At 45.0% G+C, this 25,795-nt stretch overlaps 1 protein-coding gene across 2 annotated transcripts in view; it reads right to left on the reverse strand.

Annotated features, from left to right (window-relative positions):
* The window catches only part of LOC147697215 (E3 SUMO-protein ligase RanBP2-like), an 852,038-nt gene that overhangs the window by 237,695 nt on the left and 588,548 nt on the right, over positions 1-25,795 (reverse strand). For both annotated transcript variants that reach the window (XM_086934289.1, XM_086934288.1), the window contains exon 20: positions 6,107-10,568. In XM_086934289.1, the coding sequence (XP_086790415.1) occupies positions 6,107-10,568 (4,462 nt within the window). The remainder of the gene's footprint in view (positions 1-6,106; positions 10,569-25,795) is intronic.

The following is a 25,795-nucleotide window of genomic DNA, read 5'->3' on the forward strand; positions in this document are numbered from 1 at the left end:
CTCTAGGGCTGTAACTTTCCCTCCTGCACACTGCTGTGTAGCCCTGCATCGCACTCAATGTTGCCTTTATCATGGGCTTACCCTGCAAGATAGAAGACTCCGGCAAATCCTCATTAATCTGTTAGGATTCTCAGGGTAAGGAGAACATAAGGGGCAAAAGTCACTCCTGCTCTACACTCATTCTCCAAGCCCCCATGTGTTCTGTAAGCACACTACCACTAAGTTCAGTATGAGCCTTCACAGAGATGAGCACCTGTCCAAAAGGAGAAGCTTGGCAGTCACTCCCACCTTTTCACACTCCATTGCATCTCGGTGCACCTCCTAGCGCTTGGTGTGGGAGACTCCCCTGAGAATCCAGTTCTACAAGGAGGATCCCACCTGCGCCTGTGGCGTACAAAAAATGTTCTCTAGGTATTGCACCACACATCTACCCAATGAGGTCCATATAGTCAAGGTTGAAAACAGCAATGTTGCACAGGTTGCTGTGACCATGCAGGAAATTCATGGCCATTAGGTAACTGATGAACCCTGGAGGAGCAGGTACCACCTCCTCAGTAACCATCAATACTGTCCAATGTCCCACCTTACACAGAGTGCATAAGGATAAAGACTAGAGGCTGGTAACTCTATAGAACTTCATAGGGATGTGGCCATGTAAGAGTATCGCAACACTGACCACTTTCAGCAATAGATGCAAGAAAAAAACAGAACTAACAAATTTGGCCAGAAGTCTATTTACTGTACCTGTACTACCATAGTAGCAGGTTGCAATTTAAGGCATTTATTGGACGTATTCAATCAAAAGGCTTGGGTACCGCTGAAATTCTGCAGCTCTCTAGGTGTCCCAGAGCCTCGGTACAGCATTTAGCTTCAGCAAGGTATTTAAACAAGTTCCAGGCAGCATTACTAAAAGCACAGAAGAACAGTGCATCTGGGAGACAAAGAAACCTAGGTAAAGAAAAGGACACACATGCACATCCCCCATGGTCTTAATCCTTGAAAGCGGTTTGCACACTTTCAGTTTATCAAACAGGTGGTGGCGTTCACACACATTAAGAAAAGGAAGCAGACCAATAAGAGAGGAAACAAAAATAATTCCACATTCACCAAAGTTCTGTTACAATTACTTCAGATTGTATCCCAAAATAAAAACTGTTATCTCACACATTTTAACACTTCATGCATGTTAAGCATTTATCACGAATGATCTGTTTGTTTGTACATACTGCTTGCTTATCTTTAGTAAATATCGGCTAAGCATACTTAAAAGCACATAGCGACTCAACACCAATACCTTCTGCGGCTGGTTTTGAGGTAGATGTACGTGTCCAAAACGTCTTTGGATTATTTTTAAAAAGGCTAAAATTAAAGCCTAAAAGAAAAATACAATTCAGAAGTGAACACTTTAGCCAGTAGTGGTTTGGATGTAGGTACGAGAACTGATACTTTTACCCCATTTTTCCCATTAATCTATAATTTACAGATACCTACTAAAACATTTCAGTCAAAAGCACTCCAGTAGCAAAAATATTTCCGAGCAAAATGTACCATCTGCAGAGAAATGCTTTCATTTTAACAACACCCATTCCATACATGCAGCACTGTAATTATTAATCAATTTAAGAGTTCTGTAAGGTTCTGCTCATTCTCGTCGGGTTATTTGAGAGCACGGAAGGTACAGCAAACAGTATACAATGAACAAGGGTATGGGAAAATAAAAGTCTGATCCTGCCTGATGTAATGAAGTTCAATATTACATAAGTTTGAAAGATTGGTTTTAGGTTGTTTTGTGAACTACAGGTTTGTTTATTTGTTTGTTTCTCCATCATCTGGAGCATTCTTTCAGCAGTTTAAATGTTTGATATTGGCTTAATTGTGCAGTCACAAAATGTAGGTTTCTGATTGGAGCACAACTGGCTGGCTTAAAAATGTAAAGAATGGTGGAGGGGAGCAGTAATAATGGCTGTTTTTAATAGTATTTGGGGATTTTCCCTAGTTGGCTTTGATCAGTATGTAGACCTCAAACTTGATCCCGGCAGTCTCTCGGATTGTATGGCTGGTTTAGTGTGGTCAGGTTTGCAACGGTTGTAGTAGTGTGGATTTGGTGACCTTTGGAACTTACAGAGTTTCTTGTGTATACTATATTATAGCAGTGAAGTTGTGTCAAGAGCCGAACTCTTGGGACTCCTCCCAGTCATTGATCAAGAATAGCCACAGGCTTTTCGAGAGGACAAAAACTTACATGTTTAAGCCCTTGGTCACTGTGCTGATTTAGGACATGAAGGACAGCCAAGAGAATCCCCCCCGTTTCTGACCATTAAAGAGGTAGATGGACTTTGTATGAGGCCTATTGTCCAGATGAAAGGTAGTCATTTGAGATGAGCTCCTCATGCTATTACACTCGGTTTTAGCTCTGTTCATGCACTACAAACTCTTCTAGTAGGTCTAGGTAAAACTATTTTTGCTATGTGACACATATTTTCAGGGTTTCTAGGACTAATTGAGGAAGCCTATAACTGCTAAGGTCCAAAAAAGACAAATTTGTAGCAGAAATCTTTCATTAAAGCTCTGCTGGGAGGGAAGGTCCCTTAAGAGCAGTGTAGGTGTGTGTATCTATCTGTAGCCGCCAGTGGGTAAAATATATATATATATATATATATATATATTTATATCACCTATTGGCAGGCGCCAGTAGGTAGTTATAATTAGGACCAAAGCTTCCATAGGAAAAACGTTTTTTGTTTTGCCAATAACTTTTGCACTGCTTAATGAATCTTCAAGAAATTAAAAAAAAAATGTCCCCTTTTTGGTTCGATTGGGTAAAGATACCTTCAAGGGATTTTAAAATTCCTGTGTCTATTAAAATCCCTTGAAGGTATCTTTACCCCATCATACTCTTTGCCCAAACCCTCAAGGGTATACTGGGTCGCCCACTATCAATTCCCTTTTTGGTTCAGCTGCTGTGTTGAAAGTTTTGGGGTGATCTGACAAGTCAGGGCCGAGAAAAAAAAGGGGGGTCCCAAAACATTTTCCCCATGTAATGTCTATGGGTATTTTTTTAACAAGTCTACAGCCCAAACTGCTGAACGGAATTACACCAAATTTGGCAGAAAGCTAGATGCTGGTCCAGAAAGTGTGCTTTTTCTGATTTGGTGTAAATCCATTCAGTAGTTCCAGAGTTATTTAAGTAAAAACAAAATATAAAGATATCTGGGAACTCAAAATCCTACTGAAACCCTACAGAAATTTGATTCGCTGCCAACACGGATGGCCTTTTCTAATACTTTGGAAGGGAGCAGGGAAATTGATCAGTGGTTATTGAGTTCGCTGGGGTCTGCCAATTGTTTCTTTAGTAGGGCATTGACTTCTGTGTGCTTCCAGTCCTGAGCAAAGGTGGCTGTGGCGATTGAAGTGTTCAACAAGTTGGTGAGTACGTGGCTGATTCTGGCTTCACCTCGGTTGAGGATGTGGTGAGGGCATGGGTGGGTTGGAGCCCGTGAGTAGATAGAGGTCATAATGGAGGCTGTGTACTGTGGGGCGAGCTGGCTCATTCGGTTAGTCAGATGCCTGTGATGTTAGCAGGTTTGTAGTGTTGCTTGAAGAAGTTGATGGCCTTTGGCTGGGGTCTGAGGTTTCTGTAGATGTTTTCAAGGAATAAGTTTGCAAGGTCGACGCAGAGTTCCTGTGAGGGGTAATGTTTGTTGCAACTGAGGGATTGTAGAATTCTTTTACGATGTTGAAGAGTTCTGTGATGTTATTGGAGCTTGATTTGATGTGCTATTCTTTGATTCTCTCAACTGTCTGTGGTAGAGGATGAGGGCAGTTTTGAAGGCGGTCTTGTCAGTCATGTCCTTGCTGGAGCGTCATGTTCTTTCAAGTTGTATAGTGGTTCTGAGGTCTTGAATGTACCAGCTAGCCTGCTTGGTGGACCTTCTGTGGGTTTTGTTGCCGATGGGAGCAACACTGTTGGTGCAGTCGGTGATCCAATTGATTTAGTTTCTGACGTTCTGGTGTAGGTTGTTGGTGGAGATGGGGTGGCTGGTGTTGCTCAATGTGTTCTTTGAGACTTTGCTCCAGCTGCGGTGGGGGGCGTTTGGCAGACTGTGGGGGGAGGTCTGTGAGCTGATGATGTTGAAGTGGATCATGGAGTGGTCAGTCCAAATGAGTTCTTTGATGTGGAGAAGATGGAGTCTTGAGTGTGACCTGCAGTGTTCATGGATGTTTTGGGTGAGTTTGACATTGTTCATGCTGTTGAGGACGTTGACAGTGTTGATGTCATTGTGGTCGTTAAGATGAAAGTTGAGGTCACAGAGGAAAAAGCAGTTGTTGGAGTCTATGGCGAAGGGTTGATAAAGACTACGTAGTTGCAGAAGGGTGGACTTAGTCCTCCAGGACGGTAGGGGAGGGTTCCCCTGAAGGTGGTTTTGCTCTCTATTTGGAGTCGGAAGTTGAGGTGGTCCATGGCTGGGGTGATGTTTGTGGTAGTGCACTGGATGGATTCCTTGTGTATGCTGGCGATCCCTTTGCCAGGCTTATTGATGCAGTTGCAGTGGGTGATCTTCTATCCTTCGGGCATTGCAGTGGTGATGTTGAGCATGGAAGTTGGGGTTGAGCCAGGTCTAAGCAAGGAAGAGGACGTTGGGTGTAAGGGTGGAGATGAGGTCCCAAATCTCTGTGGTGTGTTTGCATAGCGAGTGTCTGCTGAGAAAGGCGCCCGCGAGTTGATGTTTTTCTTCAGTTGGTGTCTGTGGTTTGTGCGGGTTGGTCAGTGGGCTGGTGTACATGCTGTGGCAGCTGAAGTGGCAGTGGGTGCAGATGAAAGGCCCTACTGTGGAGCATGTTGTGACGCAGTGGAAAGGTTTGTTGAGGTGTACGGGTGTAGAGCTCAAAGAGGTTGCAACTGAGGAGGGCAGGAGAGCCAGGGGTAGTGGTGCTGGGCGTGGCCTGGCACAAACAGGCGCAGACAGAGTTGCACTACGGCCTGCATTAAGTATGTCCTGGGATGGGCAGGGCTTCCGTTGGCAGGAAGAATGATGAAAGGGAAAACCCGGGTGCAGAAAAAAAAATCAGGAAGGAGTGGTATCACTGGATCAGGCTGGACCAAGCAGGACCTGGAGGCCACAAGCAAGTGGTAAGGTAGATGCCCAGGCGTGCGTGTGGATAAAGTCAAGTGTGTAAGAAGGTAGATGGTGTAAGCAGCACAGGGCAAAAAATGGCAATAGGAAGAATGCAGAGTGAAGAAAACATATGAAAGGAAAAATGATGAATAGATCCACGAAGGAAGATCGTGAGAAGTGATGAGTAAAGGTGACTGGACAGTGACTACAGATTACTACAACCAAAGATAAAAGAAACTTTTAATAGAGTAATGAAAACTTTTCTAGTTAATTCATAATGTGGTATAGGTGTAATCACAATCTAAGATAAGCAATGCACGGTATTCCTTAACTTTGTTGCTGGGGAGCAAAGATATTCTAAAGTGTCTTATATCTTGTACAGAAAAGTAGGTGGCGGCCCACAGAAAGGAGTAGAATGAAAAACCTTGATCTTCAGCAAAAGAGACTAGGGAAATCTTCTTGAACGCACTATAGATGATCACTGAATAAGTAGTCTTTAGTGCTGAATCAAAGTGATCGACAGTCAAACTCTCTATCACAGTAAATATTTTGTTCAAGGGTCTATACTATTAAGATTATTTTGGTCTTTTATGGGAAGGTTCTAGTGCATCAGCAATATAGTATCAATCCACATCAAACTCTAAATCAAAAACATTTAACTTTCAGAAGAAAACATATAAACTGAAGTTAACTGAGCACACATTCTTGGGATTCCCTACTCAGAATGATTGGGAATTCTGAGATTATGATTGGGAATTCTGAGATTATGATAGATAATCAAAAGAAACACCTATTTCTGTAGACTTGTAACATGTACAATGAGTGATACCGGTTCAAAGGAAACTAGTAATAAAACAAATCTACTTCTAGGAAAGCTCAATGAATGAAGATGTGTGATGAAGAGTGCAAAAACAATTATTTTAGCTGCTTGAGCGTAGACATTAGGAAATGAAATACTAAATAGCTACATTTTAATGTAATGGTCTTACCTTTTACTGGTATTTGAAAAGCATTGGTTTGCAAGGATCCTTTCAATGCTGAGGACACCACTGCATTTTCGGACACCTTGTTTAAATCACTGGCAGAAATATCATGTGAATTCCCTCCTGTACTGAAGTCCAACTTTTTCACAGTAATATCTTGGGATATAGAATTTTTTTTCTCACTTCTGGTCTCTGGAGGAGTGTAGCTGAAGCCAAACAGAGTCCCAGATGCTAAAGTGCTGCCAAAAGTAAATGATGTTGGTTTTTCGCAACTAAAAATGTTTTTTACAGAATCTGAACCAAACACAAACTTTGGGGGAGAAACAACTGCTTTTGTTGGAGTAGCAGATGAGTTGGATGTATCCGATTTCTCATGAGTAGGATCTTTAGTATCAATGTCTGTTCTCTCTTTAGTTGTTTCTTCCAAAACTCCAACGGCCAGCTTGCCACAAGGGGATACCCTTGGTGTGTTACCACGGGATGAAAGAGGTGTAAGCAAGGTCTCTTTTTCTAGAGATTGTTTTGCTTCTTCAAAAATCTGTTTAAATGAGTCTGCAATTTCCTGAAGTTTAAAACGAACTGCAAACATTTCCAATTTTCCTTCACCCTCAGAAAAGTCATGAGCTGTCCAAACCCAAGAACGTTCAGTCCCAATCATGGGTTTTAAATCTAGGTCGGCAGTAATCCTGTGATTGGCACAAAGTTTTAGCACCTGGTCCCGTCTCATGAGTACGCGAACAATTTTTGTATCATAATTCTGCAAGATCTTTAAATCACCAATACCCTTTTCCTTCCATTGATTAGCGTCTTTATCAAATCTATAGAGCTTTGCTCTGTGGCAAAAAACAACTTGTTCATTTTCTTCACCACTTGAAACTTCAACCAAATCTGGCAAAGGTACAACAGGTTCAAAGTATTGTCCATCTTTTTCATCTTCTTGATTAATGTCGGACTCATCGTCTGTGCCTATAGAGACCCTACTTTGGTTTAATTTGATGGGAGATTTTGAAGGACTTAAAACTGGTTGGAAGCTGAAGTTAAACCCTGCTGTAGAGTCACCAAAACGAAAGAGGTTTGTTTTCTCAGGACTACTTGCCAAAGGAGAAGCGTACACAGAGTTGTCCAAATTATCATTTAAAGCTTCCTCCCGTAGATCATAGTTATCCCATTCTAGAGTTGGCCCAGTACTTTCAGCATGAGGCTTAATCACTAAACCAGATGTGTTACTCATAGAACTTAGGTTCCTACTGTCTTCCTCAGAACGAGTTGCTCTGTCTTCTGTTAAAAAGGTTTTCATGTCTTTCAAACCAGTCTTCATTTCTTCTGCTTTTTGTATCAGTTGTGCAGATCTACCAGTATCAACCAGTTTATGAGGGGTCTGAAGCGGTATATCCAGTAACAACATCTGACACTCTTCAAATTTATGCCTAAATTCTTCAGCTTGCTCAGGAGATTTAAACTTAGCAGCCAACTGTTCCAGTTTGGCATCGCCATCCGAAAAATCACTGGCTAACCACATCCAGGCTCGATCAGAACCACATAATGGCTTTAGGTTCATTGTGGTGGTTATCCAGTGGTTAGCACATACTTTGAGCACCTGCTCACGTCGCATGAGGATTCTGAGCTTACCATTGTCTTGATTCCTAAGGATTTTCAGATTACCCACTCCACGTTCTTTCCACTGGCTTGTATCCGGATCAAACCTGAACAATTTCACTCTTTGTGAGTAGAGAACCTGCTCTTCCTCTTCTCCGGTTACAAGCTCAACTTTTTCTGGCAACTGCACCACAGGTTCAAAGTGGATATCATCACGTTCCTCTGTGTGATACAGTTCATCACCTCTCTCTTGCTCTGAAGATGTGTTAAGTTGCCCTCGAGAAACATTTGTGGTTGAAAATAATTTTTCACCTGCCCGTGAAAAACCTTTGAACTCTGGATCTTTTTTACCAAATTCATAGCCTTTCTCAGATGAAGACTTTGCAAGATCAGCAAAAGTAAATGTGTTGTCGTTCAGTCCAAAAAACATTTCACTAGTTTGCTTGTTGGTTCCTTCCACTGTCAGACTAGTTTTGTTTTCTGCAGATTTAACCTTTATTTCACTTACAGAATCCTTCTGAACACTGTCACCAACTTCCTTCACACCATCTTGTTTTGAATCATTTTTGTTAGGTTCCTGTATACCAAATTTAAAGCCACCTGGTGGAACAGGCATTGAAAAGCTGAAGCCTTCCTTTCCTGTCTTGGCTTCAGAAGTGGAAGATGGAATTTGAAATTTGAACGTTGATGGAGTTATTGTTTGTTCATTGGTTCCAAATTTAAAACTGCTTTCTGGAAAAACATTTTTAAATCCTGATCCAGATTGTCCATCAGTAGGTTCAGAGAGCTTACTCTTCAAACTAAACGTAAAGGCTGAAGATGCTAGAGTTGCTGAAGGGACAGTCTTCATACTTGGATTTGTGGTCTGGCAGGATACACAGTTTATCTGGCAGATTTCATTTCTCACCAAACATGTTGGGCAATCCCACTGCCCTTCCTTCTTCAGAAACTGTGCCCCAAACCCTGATAGTTTTAAGGAGCTCGTCTCTGAGCTAGAACCAAACTTGAAACTGGGAGCAGATGGAAGCGTCACTGCAGTCCCAAGTGTTGCCTGTGGATTAGGGGTCAGACATGACACACAACTTGCAGAAGAGGCTTCATTTCTTACCAAACACACATTGCAATCCCACTGACCTTCCTTTAAGGAAAAGCGTGATCCAAAGTCACTTTTCACAGAAGTTGACAGGCTACCTGATCCCAATTTCTTTGAAGATGCTTGCTGGCTAGATCCCACAACACTGCCTGTGTTTGGAGTCATGCACGCTACACACAATTTTGCAGTTGGTTCATTTGTCACCAAGCAGACACTGCAATCCCACTGGCCTTTCTTTTTTTTTAAGTGCTCACTGAATCCGCCTGAAGTAGAAGTTACCGGTGCTTTACTGAAACTAAATTTTGGTAGTGTTGGAACACTTAACATAGCAATATCTCCAATGCCGGCTGGTGGAGTTACTTTGCTACTTAGATGTGGTGAAGCTGTCTGACAAGCAACACAAACTGAGGCAGAGGGATAATTTCTAACACAGCAAACATCACAATCCCACTCTCCTGGTTTCCTGGCAAACTGATGTGCAAAGTCTGAACCTCCTCCAGAAGACTTGGCAGGAGCCCTAGTTTCTTTACTTGGTGCCTCTTTGAAAGTAAGAACACTTTGCTGGGGAGTGGTACTGGCAGCAGTCAACTCCTTTAACAGCTTTTGGGCGTCTTCAAATTTTTGCTTGAAAAGAGTTGCTTCTTCTGGTGTTTTGAATCTAATGGCAAGCTGTTCAGGTTTTGCCATTTCATCGGCATAATCCAATGCATGCCATACATAGGACTTGTCTGAGCCAGCATTCGGCTTTAGTGTCATATCTGGATTAATGTAGTGATTAGCACAAATTTTTAACACTTGCTCACGTCGCATTAAGAGTCGTATTTTGCCAGATTTTTTATGCCTTAAAATTTTCACAATACCAATACCCCTTTCCTTCCATTCTTTCAATTCCGCATCAAATCGGAAAAGCTTGGCTCTGTTAGAGAATAGTTCTTCTTCGTCCTCTTCACCAGTCTTGACTTCAACCTTGTCGGGAAGAGGAACAACAGGTTCAAAATGTGGACCGTCATCGTCAGCAGCTCCCAGAATGCTTCCACCATCCAATTCATGACTTTTATCTGCAGCTTCTGCATTTGGAGTTTCAAATGCAATCCTTACAGAATCTTGGAAACTGAATGGCTGATTGTCGTTGCCAAAAAACAAAGGAGTTTTATTTTGACTTTGTGTAATAGTGTCTGTAAGGCAGTGGTCCGAAATAGATTTGCTACCAAAATTAAAGCGATTTTGCTGATCAGTTGTTGGTTCCTGCACTGTGTAACCATCTTGATAAGTTTTATCTGAAGTCAAAAGTCCAAAAAGACTTTCGCTGCCAGTGAATGTAGCGCTGGGTGCCACAATCTGTGGTGAAGTAAATGTGAAATCCCCATCATTGGATTTGAAATTAGAATTAAATTTGAAAGATGATGGAGCAGCTTGTCCTGGAGTTATGAATGGTGACACTTTTGTGGCCTCAGTTTGCATGGTTGGGCCAAAATGTGTCTTGCCAAACTCAATAATCTTGGAGTCTGAACTCGGAGGTCCCATGGAAGGCTTTGTGAAATAGCCTGGTTCAGGTAAGGGTGGGTTAGCGCTAGCCGGTGGAATACTGTAGTTGTAGTACTCATCACCACGGGGAGAAAGAAGTCCTGGTGCAGGAGATTCAAAGCGGATTGGCGCACCATAGATTTCTTGTGTAAAGACACAAGATGATGAATTCTGGAGAGGTGGCGTGTGCATCTGTGGTTGATATCCATATATATGTTGCTGGGGCGCAAGCCTGTTCACCCCATAGACTGCAGCCTACAAAAGAAAATTTAAAAATAGTTTAAAAAAAAGCTTTGCATGTGTAAGCTTTTAGATTAGTTATAGGACATAGATGTACCTCAATCTCCATTAAATAAACAGTCATGAAAACAGGAGTCAAAAATAAAATACCATTAATTCTTTTAAGACTTCCTCTATATAGAATTACATTAAAATAACATTTCAATTCAATAGTGTAGTGGAGTAGCCCAGCAAGGGAATGTAGGTGATGTGATCCTTGCGACCGCTACATCACATTGTATTTTAAAGCAATACAGATCGGTCGATGACTGATTGACAGAAGTGAAATGGCAGGTGGTTGGAGACTTACCTGCCATTTCAAGGACATATTAAGCAAATCAATTGGTGAAAAATAAACCATATGAATCTGCGTGACAGACAAAGATGTGGGTGCCATCTTGTTCCCAATCTTCTCAGCTGGGGAGATGTGCGAGATGGAAGTCTTTGCAGCGTCTGTGGGGCGCAGAGAGACTCAAGCTGCCTAAATAGTGGACCAGTCGAGAAAGATCTTCCTTAAACAGGCATACAGACACACAAAATGAGTGGATTCTGACCAACTGCTCCTGAGATCTGCATTGATCACTAATACATTTTTAGCGCCTCGTCAATTGAGAGAATATACCAGTGTTTTGTTGTCCCATACTCTGCACCAATTATCAGATTAACAAATATTTACCACCTGGCTAGAAACAGAGGGAAAAGGAACCATTGAAGGACCTGCTTCCTGCGAAAAGCGTTAAATTGGAATGACCTCCAGTCTTAACAACATCATTGGCTGTTAGTAACACTGCTTTAGCAACAATGCCCATCAACACTTATGAACTACCTGCAAAAACTCTGAAGGAGATAAAATTGGAAGTTGATACCATAATGACTTATTGAAGACGTCTCTAGGAACTTGAAAAGTACATTACATCTCTAGATGACAGAGCTGATGATCTATAGAGAATAGTCGGTGACTGAGGTGAGAACATCACCTAGGCATTGATGTACTATCCTTGAAAAAGAATTATGATTAATTCTTGCTAGTACAAGAGAACTTGGAGAACAGGTCTAGATGCAATAGCACTTGCACAAGGGCCTGCTTAGGAATGGTAAAAAGCAGGAGATTCACAACAATTTCAAAACACAAAGACCCACTGATACAGCTTGATCGGACAGAAGGGATATTGGAATCTGCAGGCTCCAAGAAATTCTTATGCCTTGAGTGGGACAGTATTCATTTGTGCCACAATCTGTAGGTTTCTCCTGTGAAGAGGAAAAACTGACTATCTATATACTCATTACATGACTACCAAATGGGCTAGCCATTATATCGGTTTGTTTTTTCACCTGGGCATAGAGTGAAGAGGACAGCTTGGTCTCTGATTCACAAAACTAGACTATTCTTTGGATGAATGACACAGGAAGCAGCACGTCAATAATTAAGAATGTGGCTGGAGAAATGAGACAATGTGGAGGAAAGTTAGTCAGAGGAGACGTAGGAGTGCCCCATATGTTAGAGATACTGAGAAGGCTAAAGCAGAAACTCTCCAAAATGTGCTGAAAATGAGTAAGCCACTAAAATTAGACTCAATAGAGGGGGATCTGACATTACAGTAATCTAAACGGATGTTCTCACACTGGCCATGCCAACCTTTCTATATAATGTAATTGTTCTTGTCAATAGGTACAAGTAAGCAAGGGGAGCATGGGAGCTGTCCAGTGGTCATCGTCACTTGAAGGATGAGAGTGAATTACTCTCCAATAGAATTTATATTTGACTTTATGGTTGTTAGTTTCAGATTTGGATGGCGTGGGAGATAGGCCATTTTTCATTCAATGGAGGCCTGTTTCCTTAATCGTGAGAAGAGAATTCCAACATACATAAAAATAAGTAACCCGCTTACAAATAGTGACTTATCAATGTGGAAAAGATCATGAGCTTTAATGTATAGGGGCTTACTGTATAGAGTGAAGGACTGGTTAGCATTTATATCTGTTGGGTGACTTTATGATGGACATTTGCTTGCACAAGGAGTTTAGCCTTCTTGGAAGAGATTGGCCCACACTAGGCTCATGGTTCACAACTTAACAATTCTCCTATAGCCCCATAACAAAGTGTGGGTTGTAATTTTGTTTGCATAAGGGTTTCAAATCGAGATTAAGAGTGTGGTGCTGTCAATGCAGGCTATTTTTCCGATTGGTCCAAACACTGGTCAATCTAAACACCCCCCATTTGATTAGGGCATCTGATTAAGGCCCGAATGATGATCAACACAAATTTTGAAAGATTCCCATTTCTGATACTTTTAAGTTTGCAAAGGTTGAGGCTGTGGCTAGGAGATACCGGAGAACCGTTATGGATAGCTCCAGTGATTGCCCACTCCAGTGTTTTGGTAGGAGTGGTGAGGTTTCTCCACAATTCAATAATTTAGTTGTTCTCTGCATGGAGCGCTCTTCACAAAGATGAAACTGACCTGGTGTCTCCAACCAGTCAATCGCGAGCTACCAGTAGCTCGCAGAAACCTTCAGAGTAGCTCCCAGCGTTGATTTCATTTTTGACTAATAACTGCACGCAAAAAATGTTGAATTTTCATTTTAAAAGTAAGGAAAGGCTATGTTTATTTAACATTATCAGGCTGCAGATGGAGCCTAATAATGAGCAGTGCTACACTCAGATTTATGTGGGTCACAGAGGTTCAGAACGAAAGCACTGCAGTATTTAACTCTTAAATGAAGGTATTCTCAACTCAATATGAGAACAAAATTATATTTCTGAATGCTTTTAAATGAGAGAAAATTTAAATGAAGAGTTAACTTAATGATTTAGTTTACTCTTCATTACAATTTTTTCCCTTTCCAAAGTGTCACATTTACAAATGGGCATCTTGCCCCCAGTGGCAGGTAGACACATTGCCATATTTATAACTGAAAAATAACCCTTTTCGTTTAAATGGAACACATTTAAAGTGAAGAAAAATGTTTTAATGAGACACTGTCTCAATGTTTTTCTTTACTTTAAATCAAGGCAATTAAGTCCTACTGTTTATGAAGCCCGTTTCTTCACTTTAAATTCCTCACATTTAAACAAATGACTATTTTCCGGTTATAGATATGGCACCATGTCTACAGGCCACTTGGAGAAATATGCCTGCTGTTTGTAAAGACACTTTGATAAGAGAGAAAATTAAATGATGAGTTTCAAGTTGTGCATATAAACAACGTTAACTATTCAGTAGAATGTTCTCCCATTTCAAAGTGTCGCATTTACACACAGCAAGCATCTTTCTCCCAGTGGCTGGTAGACACGCTGCCATATTTATAACTAAAAAACACAGCCATTATATTTAAATGGGAGAAATGTACAGTGCAGGAAAATGTTCCTTAAGAACATTTTTGCTGAATATTTTTCTGCACTTTAAATTTCTCCCAATTGAAAAAAGAGGTTGTATATTTCTGTTGTGTATGTATGCCACATATGGCGAAAGGTATGTTCTGTGCCACAAGTACGCACGACACAGGCTCTCAATCACCCATGCACATGTATCCCATTCATTTACATGCATGTTCATTCATCTCCACAGACCGTGCACTCACGGACGCATATGGCAGCCCTATCGCAGTACGCCTAGTAACAGTATTTTGTTAAACCATAGTATTGGGCTCCTTTGACTTTAAGTTTAAAGTCAATTAGGCTGGGCGAGGGGGTGTCTGGTAAAAATGCTCAAGTTGCTTGGCATTCAGGAGCTCACAATGATTTTTACTGATCAGAAGTAGCTGTCATTACAGAAAAGTTTGGAAACCCATGGCACTACACATTCTGCAGAGCTGCTCATGGAACATTCACATGATTTGAAACGTGTTGATGGGGTTATTGTTAATGCTGAATTTAATAGGTTCTTTGATAGGTCAACACAGCTCTTCTGGAGCACATGTCAACATGCTTGTCCTTTACAATTATCATTTACAGGGGGCACCGCCCATCTTCCAGATGGAACAAATAGTTAATTATTGACAACCTCATCCATGATGTTATTCTTAAGAGGAAAATCGAGAAGCGCTTAGAGACCCCGGTGGTTATAACGCGCTATACAAATTAAATAAATAAAATAAATAAATAAATAAGCTGTCAAGCATTTCATGCTAGAGAAAGGCAAATATGGAATAGTAATAACATTCTAGGACACACTGGCACTCAAGATGGTGTAGGATATTTAGGGAAAGAACGTCACATCCAGCCAGCTAATAAGAAACTATGCGGACTAAAACAGGCTGTGTGGAACCCAAGGACAGTAATAGGGAAGCCCAAACAGCCAGAGGCTCATGCCGACTGTTCACAAAGGTGCAATACTGTCACGTCTTAAGGAACACAATACCCAAGACAGATGGAGAACGAAATATGCCTTTAAGCACAGGAAGATGCATTTTGCATGCCTGCAAGAGACATTTTACACAAAATAAATTAACAGATTATGAAAGAAAATCGCTAGCACCACTTTATTGGCATTTGCGAGGAGTAGTCAGATTTGGATAGCCCAGGCTGTTCCTTTGCGATCAACATAAAACTTATCGACACTGAGGGGAGATTTAAAATCTTAGGGGGTACTTTGGAAGGAGAATCACTGACTATAGCCTGCATTTATTCCCCGAACGTCAATGTGGTCAACTTTTTTTTGGACTCTTTTGCACCGGATCTCCATGTGAACCAAATAAAACCTGGGATTTGGGGTAGGGACTACAATTGTGCAAACAATAGCCACTTTGATAAGCCAATACCCTTGTTAGAAATCCACTGCAGAATGCTCTAGCTGAATTTAACATGCGGCTCTTGCAACTGAAGTGCATGGTATTTGGAGGATATGCAGCAGGCTACACATGAATATTAGTTTTACGCCCCTGTTCATGACATTCACACCGGTCTGGATAGGTGTTTGACTGCAGAAATCTTGAGGCAAAACTTGATGAACTCAGAGTACCTGGGTTGAACATACTTAGATCACAACCCATTATTAGTGATATGGTGATCCGACCGTGGGAGCACCTACCTAGCGTGTGCAATTAGAGGGTCTGCAAGATCCACCCTCCTATATCACTCTGGGGATCAGAATAAATGAGTTCTTTTGCATCAATAAGGTAACAACTAGTAGTAAGAAAGTTGAATGGACACATTTAAAGTTGTCACAAGAGGTGTTCTAATGGTATTAAAACAAACTACATACGGAATAAAATTGACACTAGGAATATCATTTCAGCTGAAGAGCAGAACAGAATATCAGACAAACAGAATGTGACCCCCCCACCAACAATTAAATAGCATAATGCTTGGTTGAGGCAAGATAAAAACACTGAACTGGTGGACTGCATAAGTTGTGTGGACTTCAGGGTGGAAAGTAAATAGACAACACTCAGATGAAGACAAAGGTGGAAGATTAGTGGCCTGGTTGATAGCCGCTCAGTAACCCCAAAAAGCCAATATGTGAGAAACATAACTCAGTCCCACTGGAAATGCCGAGAACAAGATAAAAGCAGAATCTGTTGTCTACTATAAAGAATTGTATACCATTCAGTGAGAGCGGAAGGCAGAGCAACTTGCTGACTATTTGACAAACAACCCTGTACAGAGCATAACACCTACAAAAAGGGATGTATTAGATAAGCCACTAACACTCGAAAAGGCAAAGGGAGCACTGATGTTCTGGTGAGACAGCTGATCTAGTGTGGTATATGTCTTCTATTTCTATTGTAGTTCGCTCTTTACATCTAGACAGACTACCAGCAGATTTTATTTTGCATAAAAGGCAAACTGGTGCCTAAACTGATGTCATGGTATGAGGAAACATACAAGACTAGTATATTTGCACAAACTGATAGAAAGGCAACTGTACTGGTGTTACTGAAGCAGGTCTTATCTTTTATCTCTATCGAACACAGAATATAAAATTTTGGGCAAAGTTATAGTGAACAGATTATTGTTGTTGCCAGAAATTGTTCATCACGATTAATGAGGGTTTATAATAGGGGTGAGCATAATTTGCATTTGAGTAATGATGCAAAATGGGAAAATATGCAAAATAAGCACAATTATCTGAAATGCAAACTGGCATTTTGCACTATATTTTAGTGTGAAATGTAGTCTTGCATCCACTTTGGATGAGACGGCGTGTTTCTCGCTCACAAGTAGTGCAAAATACATAAGGGCCGCAAACAGTAGCCGCTCACCTTCTAGTTGTTTGTATTTTTGAGCGCTTAATTGTTGCCACATATTACATGCTGTACTGTGACAGTGCTCTTTTGAGAATTTCCCATAAATTGCAATGCAAAATTACGCAAGATAACACCAGCATATTGGAATTTTACCCAGAAATACAATTTACCTCCGTGGAACACACATATCAATTTGGTAACATTATTTTATATATTGGACGGGGCCACTACAGTGGTTCTAATTCCGGTAGTTGCCTATCCAGAAAAATAAAAAACATTAGACACCCAATCATGGTCAAATCTCTTTGCAGTTCTGAGGAAGTTTGGCACTGGAGAAGGCATAATGCGATGGTTCTAGATCCTTTACAATCAGCTATTGGATAGGGTCTGATCAGTGCGAGACTGTCGTCTTAGTGACCAATACGTTTAAACCAGTAGGTTTTATACTAAAGCACACTGGGAGCAAAATTGCTCTAATGATTGGACAAAATGCAGAAAAAGGTGGTCAAAAAGTGACCAAGGTAGCTCTTCCGGATCCATGCTGATGGCGTGGGAAGAAAGGAACTGAAGTCAGCGTACTGAGGAGGCATCTATATAGACAAGATACACAACACATCCGGCACGGAAAACATGGAGCCTCCGATGCAAAAAGGTACTGCTCAAGATTTTCCAGATCCAGTCGGACACCTAGGGAATATTCTAAGGTAAGGAATCTGCAGCTAGAAGTCCCTATGAGATAATGATGTGACCTTTTTGCAGGAGATTCACCTAGATCCCAGTAGCGCTTGGACCTTTGCTAACAAGTGGGGTTAATGATCGATAGTTTGCATCAAATAGCTCCAATTCAAGTGGGGTGACAATACTAATTTGCAAGGGAGTTGCCATTAATCAGGAATTAATGTACTTCGATTAGGAAGGTAGAATATGGATTGCAGCTGGTAAACCGTGAACACTATGGACTACTTAAAAATATCTATGCCCGGGGGGGCGTGGCTAGCAGCCGAGCATGGCGGCCGCTTGAAGTGAGAGCTCCCGAGGGCACTGTAGCCTTTAATCTATCCGGCACAATAATCCGCTAACTAGCGCACCTGAAGCGGCGGCGTTCGAGTCCCGGGCTTCAGCGGTGTCACCGGTCCGACTTTGGGACAGATCAGAGCACCGGAGCCCGAGTTAAGTCGAATGGCAAGTTGGGGCCTGTAGCCAGAAGAGCAGCACCGGCCTTTCGTGACATCCGAGCCCCGGCGGAAGCGCGGCCGAGCCGGCCGGCAGGAGTGAACGCACCCTGACGCCAGCCGAACTAGCCTAACACTCCTGCAAACACCATCCGGAGGCGCGCGGACTGCCGCCACCACCAAACGGGACTGCAGCGGCACACAGGTCGGAGCCCTGGCCGCACGGAACGGCGCCCTCATCCTGGTAAAAACCCCCGCCCCCCCCCACGAAGTCTTAGCGGGCCGGGAACGCCTCGGCGGCCATCAGCGGACCCCGCGTACCTGGGAGTCAACAGCGGACTCTGCTACCGCTGCAGACTTACGGTCCAGAACGCCGGTACCCCGGGGGGACGACGCCGCTCCGGCCACCTACGCGGGAGCACAGGGAGGATCCCTGGGCCTGCATTTTACCGGACACACCTAACAGCACCTACACAGAGGCAGTAACCCGGCGGCCTGCTGGGGGGGGCGGCTGCCAGAGCTCAGACCCCAAACCATCTGTGGTGGCCGTGCAGGACGGAGCGATACTGCAAACGTGGGAAGAGGTCGCAGTAACCGCCCCAGCCCAGGAGGAAACCACCAGGGGCACCAAATCGGAACCGACGGGCAATTTCCCGACACCCACGCGAACGACCACTGAGGCTCAGCAGTCAGCAGACAAGAACACTCAGTCCACCACCCACCGACCTGCTGTTCCCGAATCTAACGGTACACTCAGACGCACGGCGAAGCTTCGAACCTCACGAATCTTACCACTATGGCGGGTAAAGGCCTCAGGAGTGGATCCACACAGGCCAAACTGGACAAATTCGCCTACGGCCACCAGGGTCAACAGCAGACCACGGGGCGCCCATCCACGGGACAAGCCCAGGATGCAGAGAAAACGAACAAAATAACGCTGGAGGACATCATGAAAACACTCTCGGAGGTGAAAACCACGGTGGGCGCCATCTCCTCGGAAGTCTCCCTGCTACGAGCCGACTTTCACAAAATGGCGGAGAGGGTGTCGCAGGTGGAAGTGGTCACCAAGTCACTGGTGGAAGACACTTCAGAGCTCCAACTGGCCATGGAAAGGATGCAGAAAGTGACCAAGCTCCTGCACGACAAGCTGGACGACCAGGAAGGGCGTTCACGACGCAACAACGTACGTATCCTTGGGCTTCCAGAGACGGAGGGGAAAGGGGCAATGGACCTCTATATAGAAGACCTCATCAAAAGCAAACTCCAACCCAAAGGTCTATCTCACTTCTTCTCGGTAGAGAGGGCGCACAGGGTGCCGGGAGGCCCGCCCAAGACGGGGGCAGCACCACGACCAGTGCTTGCCCGGCTCTTCAACTTCAGAGACAGAGACGCAATTCTACAGGCAGCAAGGAACTCACCGCCAGTGCGGATTCAAAATGCAACCCTAGCCTTTTTCCCGGATTATACGGCGGAAGTGGCCAGACGACGCAAATCCTTCACGGAGGTTAAGAAAGCGCTACGTGACAGAGAACTGCCGTACTCCATGATGTTCCCTGCTAAACTGCGGATAGTGGCGGAGGGGAAGACTTGGTTCTTCGACACACCGGAGGTAGCGCAGGAATGGCTGGAGGGCTGGAGACCTGCGGGACAGAGACACCGCTCACAGCGTGACCGACCGCGACATCGTCCTGAGAAATCGCCGCCCAGTCAGTCTTCCCAGCGGCCGCTACAGAGAGGCGAGGAGGAAATAGAATCAGACCTTGAGAGAGACCCTTTGGACTCTGGGCAATCGGCTCCGGTATGACACTGTACTACATTGCTTTCGAGACTGTATGGGCCGCGGATGCCGTGGCTCGGACAAAGCTGAGTAGGGTGGGCACAGGCAGTGCCCGAAGGGGACTCACCGACCCCACAAGCAAGTAAGATGTATGGGGGAGGGCGAAAGCACTCTGCACAGCTGGGGAAGCGGGCGGGGAATGGTCCGTGGAGCAGGGTAGCAGGGAGGGGGGGCGGGATTGAAGTTTTCAGGTTGAAATGTTTAATTTTGTTTGTAGTCATCGCTCACCACCTACAGTGTGCTATTACCTCGACATCAGTATGTCTCCTACACAGCACGACACACTCCGGCGCATGGGTTACGCCACAGCACACGTCGTGTGCAGCACTCCCTCATCACCTTAATGGCCAGGCCACTTAATCACACGCCCGCCGAGGGCTCCTCCACGGCCGGGGGGGTTCCCCCACTACGCATACTGACATGGAATGTCCGGGGCCTTGGTGACAAAATTAAGAGAGGCTTGGTCCTACAGGCCATAAAACGACAAAACCCAGATATAATACTCCTACAGGAAACCCACCTCACGGGGTCCACCTGCAAAGCTCTAGACAGGAGAGGCTACGCAATGGCTGTGCATGCAGACTTCACATCTGGCTCCAGGGGAACGGGCATACTGATGAGAAAGTCATCCCCCTTTATAGTAACACGCCGGGTGGAGGATGACCAGGGTCGCTTTGCCGCGGTCCATGGGCAGTGGGAGGGCAGAGCTCTAAATGTGGTATCAGTATATATTCCCCCAGCCCTACACTCTGTGGCCCTTCCGGCACTGGGCAAATTCCTTCTTGATCTCCCTGATGGCGCAACAATTGTGGGGGGGGACTTCAATGCAGTCATGGATCCGATAGTGGACACCTTTCCCTCTAGGACCCGGCCACGCGGTACGGCACCACTGTCGGACTTTGCGGAAGCCCTGGGCCTTGTGGATCTCTGGCGACAACTCAACGCCGAGACCACTACATACACCTATTATTCAGCGGTACACAATAGCCTTTCTCGCATAGACTACTTCATGGCACTGGGACTGGGACTGGACATGGTGGACAGGGTGGACACACTACCCAGGGGAATCTCAGATCATTCTCCAATTGTTCTAACACTCACCACTGGGGGCACACGGAAGGCCCGGATTTACCCTATCTACCCTAACTTTCTGAAAATCCCCAAGATTCGAAAAAGGCTTCAACTGGTAACCACACGGTACTTTGCTGAAAACACGGGCACAGTGGAATCACCCTCAACCCTATGGGAGGCGTACAAAACAGTCCTCAGGGGGGCGGCCATTGCAGCGATTACGGGACACAAACGAGACTCACGAAAAGACCTCACAGACCTGGAACTGGCACTCGACCTGGCCAACCATGCACATATGTCAGACCCATCCCCATCCACGACGCACACCCTCATGATTAGGCAACAACAACACCTGGCGCACCTCAAAACGACCGAGAAGGGTTATATCGCGAACACTAGACATAGAATTTACGATGTGGGCGACAAAGCGGGCCGTATGCTTGCGTGGCTGGATAGGAGAGGGAATGGGACTAGAGGCATTCAGAGGCTCAACACGGAGGAGGGGCGAACACTGGTGCACCCAGAAGAAATAGTTTGCGAACTAGCACGACACTATCGGGCAGTGTACACACCAGAACGGAGAGTCACTAGACAAATGGCAACGGCAACACTCGCAGACATTACCATCCCCAGCATTACTCAGGAAGATAGGGACTCCCTAGAACTGGACCCAACGGGAGAGGAAATCCAGCTGGCAATCCAGGCGTTGCAGTCCGGAAAAGCTCTGGGCCCTAACAGGATACCGGTAGAGTGGTACAAGTCCATGGCTTCAGACCTCAGTACCCCATTGCTGGCCATGTTCTTAGAAAGTAGGGATAAGCTAGAACTACCACTAGATCAACGCACGGCCACGATCGTGACGATACCCAAGCCAGGAAAACCCCCGACAGAATGCAACACATACCGCCCAATATCGTTACTGAACATCGAAGCCAAGATACTGGCTAAACTTCTGGCCACCCGCATGCTACCCCACCTCAGTACCCTGATCCACCCTGACCAGTCGGGCTTTATGCCCCACCGGAGCACTGCGATGAATCTCAGAAGGGTCCATGGAGTGCTAGCCCGGGCGCACCTCCTTGCGGAGCAGGCGGTGATTCTCTCTCTCGACGCCAAAATGGCATTCGATCTGGTGGAGTGGGAGTATCTCTTTGTGGTACTGGAACGTATGGGGTTTGGGCCGAAATACATACAATGGATACGGTTACTTTATGCGAAACCCGTGGCACAGGTGGTGGCCAACGGCCACATATCACCAAGCTTCCCACTGAGCAGGGGGACTAGGCAGGGCTGCCCCCTGTCCCCCCTGCTCTTTGCACTGGTACTTGAGCCTCTAGCCATCCAGATCAGAACCACGTCACTGTTCGCAGGCATCACGTGGGAGGAGGGGTGGGAGGACAAAGTCTCGCTATACGCAGACGACATGCTTATCTACATGTCCGCACCTGATACAGGCATCCCAGCCCTGCTTGACCTTTGTGACACGCATGGGCGCGCATCGGGATACACTCTCAACTGGTCGAAATCCACAATATTCACGTTGAAGGGCCCGGCTCCGACATTGCAGGCGAGCTGTCCATTGCTGACGACGTCGGCCTCTTTCAAATACCTAGGAATTGTCATAGCATGTGGGGAAACTGAGTTTTTTGTTAACAACCTGAAGCCACCCATAGATCGCCTGCGAGCCGATGTTAAATATTGGGCAACCCTGCCCCTGACCCTACTGGGCAGAGCGGCTCTCTACAAGATGATGGCCCTCCCACGACTCCTCTATGTCCTAGAAAATACTCCGCATTTGGTACCACCGCAATACTTTAAACAGATCGTGGCGCTGGTCACGGTCCTGCTATGGAACGCTGGCCCGGCGCGTATAGCATACGACAAACTAGTGAAAAGCTGGTACGAAGGGGGCATAGCGCTCCCCAACATCCAGCTATATTACTGGGCAGCCCAGCTCAAAATTGTAAACTACTGGATCCACGCCCCAAGAAACGACCCGGCCTATCGGGCGGACTGGTCCCAACTTGGGACGAACGGTATGCTGTCCGTACTCTATAACAAATCACAACTAAAAACGCTGATTGGCCCGACCAAACACACGGCGGCATTGTGGCACGTGGCGCAGGCCCGTCTGGGATGGACAGGTCGGATCACTAAAATGACGCCCTTATGGGACACGAAGGCATTGGGAAACCTGAGAGGCTGTAAAGGGTTTGAGCGATGGGACTCCATAGGCATATCTACCGTAGGAGACCTGTGGGATACTGACTCAGTGCTACCATTCACGCACCTACAACAACAATACAGTCTAGGACCCACAGAGACGTTTAGATACGTCCAAGTTAGACACGCATTACTACAAGCAATCCCTGCAGGTACCACTCTGCCGGACTCCTCCCCGCTGGAAGATAGGCTACTGACGGAATACATGCTCCAGAGCGCCACCTCCCTTACCTATAAAAAACTGCTAAACAATCTCAAAGACCCGACACTAAAACTTAAAGAAAAATGGGAAAGGGAGCTAGGTGGAACTGACGAGTTCGAATGGAATGAAGCACTGGCCTCCCCGAAGGAGGTTGGGATCTCGAGTAAGCTCAGACTAGTACAACTTAAAATCCTACACCGCGTCTACTACACCAGGCCGCTGCTGCACAAAATTGGGAGGGCACTACACCCCTTTTGTTTGAGAGGATGCGGGGAGGAAGGGACGCTGATACACACACTATGGGAATGCCCGCACATTCGTGAATTCTGGAGGCAGATACTCCGCTCAATCTCCCAGGCCCTTAAACTGTCCATATTACCGGAACCACGTAAATGCCTTCTGAACATCTGGGACCCTAATGATCTGGGCAGGTACGAACTGATTTGGGCATCATTGGCTATAACAGTGGCTAAGCGGGACATAGCGCAGAAATGGGGGGCGCCAGAAATACCCACCGCTAGTAAGTGGGCCAAAAACATGGACATTCTCATGGTGACAGAGAGAGCTGTATACGTGCTCCGAGCGGCGCCCCGGAAATGGAACAAAGTCTGGGCGGCGTGGAACAAGTACAGAGGGGACATCTGTGAACCCTTGCCAGAAGGGGAAGACTCAGATTCGGAGGGGGAGGAGGAGTAACTGAACGGGCACGGGGGGCTGCCTCATGAACAGGACAATGCTACTATAGCGGCGCTGGCCCGGCCACACGCCACAGTGCGTGGAGAGACACGGACTACTGTAACATGTGGGTGGGTGAAAAAGGTTGCGATGACACATGGTTAAGGGGGGTAAGTTGGGAAGTTTGTTCACACTGTTCAATGGAAAAATGACTTCGCCATCACTGACACAGGAGGGAGGGGTTATCAGGGAACTCAATCCTGCACGTTGTAACTCACAGATGATGTATGTAATGTACCTGAGCAATGCAGGCAACGCAGTTCATGTTACGAAAAATCGCTCGTCACGTATAGAAATGTTAAATTAAAATGCTATGTGGCGATCACCTAATGGAATGTATGTAACTAATAAACCACTATTCCTTCCTTCAATAAAGTTTTTAAAAAAAAAAAAAATATCTATGCCCCTAATGTAGAGGTGCCGGAATTCTTTAATGAAAATTTAAATGCTATTACATACATATAAAACTAATCAAGTCGGCAGTGGTGGCTTTACCTTGGCAATAGAGATCTCAGGACAGAACCGGGCCAAATATCCCTTGTAAGATGTGACAGATGAGGCCTTTGCTTTATTTACTAGAAGTATTCTATCTGCCAAATGTCTGGCAAGAGAAAAAGGGTGAAGAAAAAGTTTTGTCATTTTACTCATAAATTCACAACAGTTACTCCAGACTAGAGGATTGGTTTTTCATTGCCGAAAAAGAATAGTGGATATCTGGCCTGAATTATATATAGTGCACACTGCCAGATGACTCACCTATATTATTAAACATCATATTTTGAAAGGCTGGCCTTTTCCTTCCATGGCCCAAAACAACATAAACAAATAAGTTATTAGCATCACCCACTGGAGGAATTAAAAGCAATGCTGCACAACACACCACAAGTACCACCATGCAATGCGCTTACCGGAACGGCCACTGGAGGTCTATGAACTATAAAAGGTGCAAGGTGGTATGTAGATGCTTCAGGGCGGCACCTTTGCAAAAGGTCAAAGTTCTGACCGAAACGCGTCAGGTTGCCCAAGAAATTAAGAAAATAAAGGGATTAAAAACTTCATCGCAGGAGTGCGGTTCGTTTCTTTCCGTGAGGGGAGAGTGAAGAAGATATATCAGGTCAAAACATCTCCTCCCTTGGATTGGATGAAGCAGGACACAGCGGGGCTTCGTTTTTCAAAATTTATTAAAACAGGTTCGCATGACCGGTTTCGGCTGAACGCCTTTCTCATATGCTTTCAGTCCCGACATCTCCTCTCCCACTCAAATCAATTGTTAGCTCCGCCTTGCCTAGTGGTGGTTGGCTCACTGCACATGGTCATTCTTCACGAATAACAGGGGACTACCAGTCCCATAATGCCGCAGAGTAATGATTCCGTGCAGTGGGGTGGGAAAGTCGATCTAATTAATTAAAGAAATCTTCATGCCCCATACTTTCATCCACCAACCTCGGTTTTTAACAAACAGTCTCTCGAGGCGCCGTTCTTAATGAAAGCGCCTCCGCTCTTGGTACAGGCCCGCTGTTTCAAGTCATGCCATGACTCTGCAGAGGATGAGGTGGAGGGCCAGGAAAATATTCTGCTACAACGGTTACCATCAGTTTTTTCCCTTGTTTCTCTGGCCGCTTCTCCGAAAGGGTCCTGCCATTTGTGTCATAGGAAACGCAGTAACATCAGGTCAAAACATCTCCTCCCTTGGATTCGATGAAGCAGGACACAGCGGGGCTTCGTTTTTCAAAATTTAATAAAACAGGTTCGCATGACCGGTTTCGGCTGAACGCCT

This window comes from Lissotriton vulgaris, chromosome 8 (genome assembly GCF_964263255.1).
Source record: "Lissotriton vulgaris chromosome 8, aLisVul1.2, whole genome shotgun sequence".
Taxonomy (NCBI): domain Eukaryota; kingdom Metazoa; phylum Chordata; class Amphibia; order Caudata; family Salamandridae; genus Lissotriton; species Lissotriton vulgaris.